The sequence below is a fragment of the Entamoeba invadens genome (genome assembly GCF_000330505.1).
Source record: "Entamoeba invadens IP1 unplaced genomic scaffold scaff_1105074724939, whole genome shotgun sequence".
In the NCBI taxonomy this organism is placed as follows: domain Eukaryota; phylum Evosea; order Mastigamoebida; family Endamoebidae; genus Entamoeba; species Entamoeba invadens.
Window position 1 is genome coordinate 323,253 of NW_004440180.1, and position 9,628 is coordinate 332,880.

General features: G+C 26.6%; 1 protein-coding gene across 1 annotated transcript; it reads left to right on the forward strand.

Moving 5' to 3' along the window:
- Window positions 1-7,868: 7,868 nt before the first annotated feature.
- On the forward strand, window positions 7,869-8,894 carry EIN_420000 (hypothetical protein; the record flags this gene model as incomplete). Its single annotated transcript, XM_004254754.1, has 1 exon — window positions 7,869-8,894. The coding sequence occupies one exon, from the start codon at window positions 7,869-7,871 to the stop codon at window positions 8,892-8,894; it is 1,026 nt and encodes a 341-aa protein (XP_004254802.1).
- Window positions 8,895-9,628: the final 734 nt, after the last annotated feature.

Below are 9,628 nucleotides of genomic sequence, written 5' to 3' on the forward strand. Positions count from 1 at the left end.
TTTTATAAATATCGATTATTTTTTCCAAGTAAAAAACAGAAAAACAATCTTCAAAAACCATTTTTTTACTTAAATAATTTTTAAGCATTAAAAAAAATCCAAATAAAATTTGAAATAACAGAATTTTTGTTTGAAAAAAACACACGAATAATACCAAAAGTGCATTTTAGTACAAAAGCAAATAAACTTGGTGTCAATCTTTTTCATTATCAAACATTTTATCAATTAATGAAATATTCACAAAACAAGCATTAGTTTAAAGATTAGTATGCTTAACAGTGTTGTCACAATAACAATAAAAAAATAAAAAAGGATTTGAAAACTTATCTTTGTTGGGTTTTATAAAGTCGACATTCTCTTTGAGCATTTCAGTGAGAACAACATTTTTAAAATATCCAATAACAAAACAACATTGTTATTTTGTATTATTGTTTTTTTCTGGTGTTGTTCTTTGACTTGTGTCTGTCAAAATTATCAAAAATTACTGTAATTTATTTTGGCGTTTTTAAACACTTTATTTCATTTTTTATTCGGAAAAGATAACCACAGTTTGTTTTTAATTAAAAATATTTTTTAACAATTGTAATATTCAGTTGAAACTTGACACAAACATCCTTATCCAATTTACTTAAACGTTCATTTTTGTGCTTTTATGTCAACAATGCTGTGTATATGTTGTGAAATGTCGAGTTAAGGTCAAATCAAATAACAGGATCATGTTTTTAGAAAAAATTTGGCTAATATTGCGAAATTTTCCCGAAATTGTACTAAAATAATTAAATGGTATTGGTATTTTTTTCAAAATAAAGTCGGTACTTTCGATTTTTTGTTTTTTATTTTTAAAAAAAACTAAATTAAAAAATGGGACTTAAAGAAGTTCTAAAAATATGACGGTACAGACTTTTTAAAAACAGTTTACAACATATTTTTAATTAAATTTTTGACATTTTCCATATAATTGTTTATGTCAGTCAACAAACATATGTTCTCAAATGGTTTTTGTTTTATTTTTTTATTCTTTTGGTCCAAATATCTAAATTATTATTATTTTTATAGTTATAATTTGTTTTTCAAGACACTTTTGGTCTTATCATTTAAAGAAATGTATAAAGTGAAGTTTTGAGCAAATCATTTAAAACCTTCCTAAACAGCATATTTATAATATACGTGATTTTTTCTTCAAATTGAGATATACACAATCTCTTGTAATATAAATCGTTTATTTATTGTAAAAAATATAATACCATTTTTTTAAAAAATTATTCTTATTAAATTGATTTTTAATTCTATGCTCAAACTTAAAATGTTTCTATTTTTACACATGTTTACAAATAGTTTTTTTCCTTTTTAATTATAACACAAAACACTTTTCAACAATTTTTAATGTAATATCCATTTTGAAATTATTTATGACATTAAAAGCACAATAAAAAAAGTAAGTTCGTCGATTGTAACACTATTGTGTTCAAATTGATATCTGACCTTCCATTTTTGACTTGCAGTTCTATATAATTAACGCGCATTTATGTAGCCTAGTTTAAAAAAGAATAAAAATTAAATAGAATAAAATGTATCGTCTGACAGAGATAAAGGAAATGTAAAACACCTACAAGAGGTGTTTATGTAGAACATTTTTATATGTCGAGTGTAACGGAAAGGTGTGCGTAAACGATATAAAACTATGAATATTGAGTTATATGATAATTAACTCGGTTCTTTTAGAATTTAAAAAGTAAAAAAATGAATTTATTTTAGAATTTTAGTTGTTTTGTAATAATGTCTAATTGTTGTATTACTAAAATCGTTGCAAAAAATATCTTCAGAAATGCGAACTGTTTTTTGGCTATTTCTCATATTTTAAATTGCAAAACTTTAAGTTTTTAACTTAAAAATTTTTATGAAAGAAAATATTGGAACACAGATGTGTTAACATTTTAAAATTTTATTTTTTAATTATTATTAAAATATAATATATATAATTTATTATCATAAATTATTTTAAAAAACAATATATTATAAATAAAGATATTAAAAAACAATGAAATTGCTAATAATAAAAGCGAAATAAATACTTAGAAAGAAACAATTTACACTTTATAAATCGAAAATAACAAAATTACAAAATCTAAATCCATTGTTGATTCCATATTATAAAATACAAAATGTAAAAGGGCTGCTCTTAACAAAGCAATAAGCGTTGTAAGTAAGAAATTTATATTCCCCAACAATCAATTGGGCATAGCTGTACTTTAGCAATTTAAACGGCACTTCAACTGTTCAAAAAATGCATATTGATTGTTTTAAATTTAACACGACATTATAAGTCTGTAAAAAACATAATGAAACTCTAAATGCAAGCAATAATATGGTTCTGGAATTGAATGCCAAAAATGACAAGTTCTTTTGTTTTGCCACGAAAAGAAAATAAAAAATTGCTGAGGCCAATGAAGAACTCGAAATAGTCTAAAAAATAGCGAAAAAATCCACGATAAAATATTAAAAAAATCAAGAAAATTAAGAAAATTCGAAGAATTTGGTGAATGATAAAACTCGCTTTTGGTAGAAAAAAAATACAATGATTGTGGCCAACTATTTTTGGCGCTTAACTCACACAAAAATAGCGTTGAAGTCGAGAAGAATTTCGTTGATTAATTTGATTAATCAAAGAAGATGTAAAATCAAGTCAAAACACCCAAGGCGAAATCTTATCATTTAAACTTCTAGCCAATGCATCAACTTCATTTTCATTGAAAAAAGATCATGTTGGATATCGGAACCGATTATCTTTGGTCACAATTTGATGTATTGTAATGGAAAAGCTTACAATACGGATGATGTTGAAATTCCAATGAAAGCAAATTGTAGTTTGATTTCTGGTATCCGGATTGTTGGCTCGAGACTTTTGGCTTGAACCAAAAGTCTTCCAATTGTTATAAATATATATCTTATTTTTACTTGTTATTTGGGGAAACTGTTTTTAATTATATGCGATCTTTCTGGTTTCAAACAAAGTATATTTAATAAATAAATATTATTTATAAGTAAAATGATTCAAATTATGAACAAAAATAACAAATTAAAAATAAATTATTTTGGTTTAACTTTTTTGATGCTTTTTCTTGTTTTGTAACCACCAAAATACTTTCTTTTAAAAAAGATGTATATAAGTCTTTTCTTTTGTAACCTTGGTATCATTTTTATTGTTTTTTCTTTGTATGTTTGTTTTGACTGTTTTAGCATTATTATTTTAATGCCTGTTTTTTTATTTTCAACCTCGATAATAGTTTCTGATAATTTTTCTTAAAATATAGAAAATTCATCTTATATAAATTATTAATTGTGTTTAGTTTCGACAATAAATGGTGTGTTTTGACAATTCGTTTCAATTAAATTTACAAACGTTTTCAAAAAATCTTTTATGTTTGTCAAATTTGGGTCATTTCAATTAAAATAGTCAATTGATTTGAAATAGTGATTTCATAACTTTTTTAAATATCAATTTATCAATAACATTTATTATATTTGTAATAAATTTGAAATTGGGTTTTTCAAGTTTTTCATATGTAAATTTTACATCTTTTATCTGTTTGTTAATTTTTTGAACAAATTCTTCTTACTCTTCTGAGTTTGCCCTCTTCAACCTTCTCAAGTCTGGCCATTTCATTTTTTGAAATTGCAAATGCGATCAATACACACCCAATGCGTTGGTTTCTTGTTTCCAACAAATTTGATGATACAACTTTGAAAATTTTCACGAAAAGTTGTTGGTTTTGGTTTTATTTTTATACTGATTCCACATTGTAACAGAATATTTATTATATAACCAAGTTTTTTTTTCATAATAAGTATTGATTTTATTAATATCACAATCGTTCATTTTTTCACTTTCCATTTTTACTTTATTAAACACATCAAAAACTTTCTATGTTTCGAAAAAAAGCCAAGATCTTTAGAGTTTTAAATGTGTCAAAAAATAGAATAGTCAAGTCGCCCTTTCATTCCATTGTTAAACACAAATCTCCGAAGACATTGACCATAATGAAAGAACATCCTTTTTATGGTTTTAGTTAAAAATTTGATAAAAATTTTAACTAAAATAAAAATAAAAGGATAAAATAACAGTAACTTCGTAATCAATCATGGTATCAATGTTGTTGCTGAAAATGATATACCATTTTCTTTACCATATTTTATCATGATCGTCAACATATCAATATAAGTTTGTTTGTCTTTGCCTTTCAATAAACAATAAAATAACCTAAAACATTCGTCATTTTAAGCTTTATATGGACAGTGTATGTTTGATAATAGTTATGAGGTGTTGATTCAAATGTTCCATCCATTGAATAAAACTCGATGGCATACTGTTGGTTTTTAAAATTTTTTGTTGCAAAATACTGTACATATGTTGGTACAATCAACCAAATATTCAAAATGGTTGGGGTTGTCTGTAAGAAGATTATTTGGATTGCTTAGTTTGTTTTTCTGAATATTTTCATGCCTGAACTCATTCTTGGAGGGTATTTGACAAAATCAAAAGTAGACATTGCTTCACTTGGAGTTGATGTTTATGGACTTCAAAATGTAATTGTTTTTATTTCTTTTAAACTGGTCAACTTGTTAAACAACTTTGTCAATTGTTTGCTGTGTTTGTTTATCTTTGAAATTTGTAATTTATGAATTTGATAGTACTTCCTTCTGTTACACTATTTGTATTTATACAACATTTGCAACCGTTTCTATGTTGGGAACATTTGTATATATTTTAACTGCAACTGGCATGATAAAAGGGTATATCTCCAATTTCAGGTAATGCACAATTTCTACTGCTCATAATAGTTGTAATGTCATACAATTGTGAAATATTTCATTGTGATTGATTATGTTTTGTTCAATTATTTGTTGTATAATTGAAAAAAAATATGTGTTGTTTATTTGTGGTATAAATTCGTTTGTTAAAATTACTCACATTTGAATTATATTCAAATAAATTATTAACATGTTGGATTTGTGGTATTGTTTGAAATAAATTAGAAGATATTAACAAATAATAATAATGTTGAAAAAGTAAACATGGATTTATCATATTGTAATTGTAACCATAGTGTGGATATGCCATATAGCTGTTACTTGGTTGCAAAAACGTTTTATTTGTTTAATTTTGAAAATTGCGTGTTATATCATAATAAGAGTAAATCGTCAGAGGAGTATTCAGTTGTATTAAAATAAAAATAACAATACTTATTTTAAACAACTTTTTATTTTGTGCAAAATTATTCATGTTTATTATAATACCATTGTATGAATATATTTGTAAATTTTTATAAAAGTCTGTTGATTAGTATTTTAAAAATGTTGTTATAGCCAAAAATCCAATATTATCAATTGAAAAATCCCGATAATAAAAATAATAATAAAACCATTTAAAAATAAAAAGATTTAAAAGATTTTTGGCTTGAGCATAATGGGTTGAGCCAATAACACGGTAATCCTGATTTTTAATTAACAATATTTTAAAAAACACAACAAGGAAATTTACTATATCAGTTTTTATATTATAATACACCGTATCTAGCATCGCTAATTAAAAACCATAAATTCAGAGTAAATTTATATTATTTATATTATTTGACATTCTCAAAGAAATGCTGGTTGTTAATTGTTTTCTTTGTATTATAAATCGATCGGTTTCACCTATTAACAACACCACAGCAATGACACTTATTTGGCTAACTATATTAAATGGTCTGCCGGTTGGTTTATATTACTCTTAGATATGCTAAGGAGGAATTACAAACTCCACATTTCTTGCTTTTTGAATGTTTAATATGGATAAAAAGTTAAAAATTTAAAAAATAAAACAATAAATATATATTTCAAAAAAGAAAAAAGCTATTTATTATAATTAAAACAACTATATTTATAGTTAGTTTTTTCCATTATTAAAAATCAGACTTTACAGAATGTCTATTTTACCTTAGACAACACAAATAATAAAAAAATAAGCAACTGTTTTGACAATCCATTTTGATCAACTAACAATTGAGGAGAAAAACTATACTATTTTGGATGGATAAACAATAAAATCACCGACTTAAATGCCTAAGTCAACATATTCAGAAATAAGGTGACTCTACGAAGATGACAAGGATTGTAGAAATGAACAAAAAATATCAAGAAAAATTAAAATAGTTCAAGCCGATATTGATAAACAGAGAAAAATAACACCCAATTAAATTCTCTGTTGATTATTATAAGATAATAATTTTGAAATAACAGTATGAACTGAAACTATTGAAAAGAATACTCATATATGTCAACAAAAAAAGTCAAGACTATATGATACTTGAAGGATACGTCAAAAGAACAAAAATTTGACAAATAATGAGATAAATGCAACATTTTGAAAAAAAATGTGTCTAAAAAACAGATTTGATAACTTTTGAACAAGTCGCTATGAATTACAAAAAAGTCAACCACGTGCTTGACATAAACTGTTCTTCCTCTTCCATCATGTGAGATGCCAATTATCAAGCACCTGCTGGTGCGCCTTTTCGACTTCATTAAACAGAACAAAGCTGTATGTGTTCTTTATGACTGTCTCTATCAGTTGTCCATTTTTGTCGTGTCCAACGTTATCCGGTGGCGCTTCAATCTGACTTGAGACGCTGTGCAACTCAGTGTATTCACACATGTCAATTCTGACGTTGTTTTTCTCGTTGTCAAAAAGCTTATCTGCAAATGTTTTTGCAAGCTCCATCTTGTCAACACCACTTGACCCAAGGAACATAAATGACTTGGTTGTTATTTGTCAGATGAAAGACAACTTCTGCTTCTCAAAATATTACCAACAACTCTCTTGTACAGCTCGTCCCCAAGTTTCAGGAGTCTTGTCTTTTTGTTCTATGTCATTCTGTTTGTTGAAATGCCTGCCCGTTTGATCTTCATTTTCTAATAATTGTAGGCCATTAGTAACAACATTGATGTCTCTTTTGTTTGGTTTTTTAATTCTGCGTAACCTCGAGATCTCTTGTTGTCTTGTTCAGCTCTCTCTGCAATCTTAACTGTCAGTTATGTGTCTTTTTTTCCAAGTTTTTGATTTCCTCTGGTTGCGAGTTTTTCTGTGTTAAGAGTGTTGCTGACGCCGTCAATTAATTGCATTGTTGCGCGAGCGTAGTAGTAGTCGTATCTCTTTGACAGTGACGCAGCTGCAACAAAAGCATTTCCGCGACTGTCAGTCCATAGGGGGCTTGTTCCTAATACATTGGCGTACAAGACAGTGTGGCTTTATGAACAGAATAAGTTTGATCTTCGACTCTTTCACTTTTAAAAAACAGCATTAAGTCGCTTTTCAAACATTCCTTTGAACTGCCATCAGCAATCAGTGCACCCATATCAAGTGCAATGACTCTGCAAGTTCGAAGAAACAATATTTTACTTCTGGCTGCCTTAAACATTCACAATGATTGTTTTATAAAAACCAAGTTCAACAATCGATGGTAAAAAAAGACTCTTTTTATTCAACAATATAACAAATTTGTTGTGGTTTTGTTTGAATTTTTTTATTTATTTATTGAATAGTGTTATTCTAATTAAATATTCAAAATAAAGAATAACAATTTTTATGATATTTTTTCTTTCAAAACAACATACAATTATTTGGGGTGATGTTTTGTAAATGATTTTTAAACATTTAAATAATGTATTATATTAAATTTATAAATTTATTGTTTAAGAATAGTATATTTTGAAATATTTCCTTAATATCTTAAAATAGTGAATTATACATTAATCTATAATTTATTAAAAATGTTTACAAAAAAACAAATTTTTCAATATTTAAAGACCGAATAACTGAGAATAACAAAATGCGTGGACTTTCTGGTTATCACATCATGATAGTCTCGAAGTACCTTAAGACTATCAAAGACTTTATTAACTTAGAGTTGGTATGCAAGAAGTTTGGTGGCAATATGGAGAAGTTCCACTTCAACCCGATTCCGTTAAATTCCAAAACATTTGTATACTTTCCAAACATTGAGACACTTCATTTGTGGGATGAAGAAGATGAGAATTTTGGCAATGGATTTATTTCGATCAACACCGAAGAAAAAGTAGAGTGTGAAAATAAAGGTGTTTTGAAGAGAGAATTCTTTCGAATCATTGTGTGGTTCAGTGTTAACTTTGAAATTGTTAACAGAAACAAAAATCGAAACATTGAGTTTAAAAATATCACTTACACTCAAAATGATAGAAAGAAATTTGGTAACAACATACCATCAAGTGTTACATCAATTGGTAATGAATGTTTCTTTGAATGCGATAGTTTGAGCAGCGTTACAATACCATCAAGTGTGACATCAATAGGCAGATGTTGTTTCAGTGGATGCAGTAATTTGAGTAGTATTACAATACCATCAAGTGTAACATCGATTGGTGTTTATTGTTTCAGTAGATGCAGTAGTTTGAGTGGTATTACAATACCATCAAGTGTAACATCAATTGGTAGTAGTTGTTTCTGTGTATGTAGTAGTTTGATCAATGTTAACATACCATCAAGTGTGACATCAATTGGTAGTAGTTGTTTCTATAGATGCAGTAGTTTAAGCAGTGTTACAATACCATCAAATGTGACATCAATTGGTAGTAGTTGTTTCAGTGAATGCAGTAGTTTGAGCAGTATAACAATGGCATTTGGTGTAACATATATTGGTGATGATTGTTTCAATAAATGCAGTAGTTTGAGTAGTATTACAATACCATCAAGTGTAACATCAATTGGTGAATATTGTTTCAGTAGATGCGATAATTTAAGCAGTATTACAATACCATCAAGTGTGACATCAATTGGTAAATGTTGTTTCGAATCAAATACAGTAGTTCATCGAAATTAATTTACTTAATAATTAATGATTATTATTGTTTTTAAAAAATTTAATTAAATTATAAATTGTTATAATTATTATTTATTAAAAATAAAATATAATTGAAAAAGTCAATTAATTATTTCTCGAAATTGATTTTATCAATTTATTCAATTTCGCAAAGTATACAAGGAGGCTCCTAAAGCCGGCCCCACTCCCCCACCCACCTCCTGGGAACAGAGATTACTTAAATGTAAGATTGTGTAAAATGGTGAGTATATACCACGTCATCAAATAATACTAATACAAGTTAATATCAAATATAATTAATAGAGATTTAATCATAATAAATACTACTTCTAATTAATAAATAAAATAGATATAAACTGAAAATCATAATGTGGTAGTAAACTATTTTTTAATATTATTTTATTATTTTTAATAGTTTATTTCAAAAAATGTTATTTTCTTTGTATAATTCTGCGCTTTCTTTAAAGCAAATTATTAAAATTATTGAAATTTACAAGAAAAGAAGCGTTTTTTAAGACAGAAATTGAAATATTGTTAATGACTAGGGTCTTTACGAAACTAAAAAATAATTAAATAACATGACCGATTCAGAAAAATATCGATTGCAAAAAATTGAAGGAGCGAGAAAAGCGCTTTTAAAAGGGATGACATACATGGAAGTTAAAAACATGTTTTTCATGTCTTTTCGTGACATTTCTTCTTTAAAAAAAAGATATTCAACAAGACAAACCAGT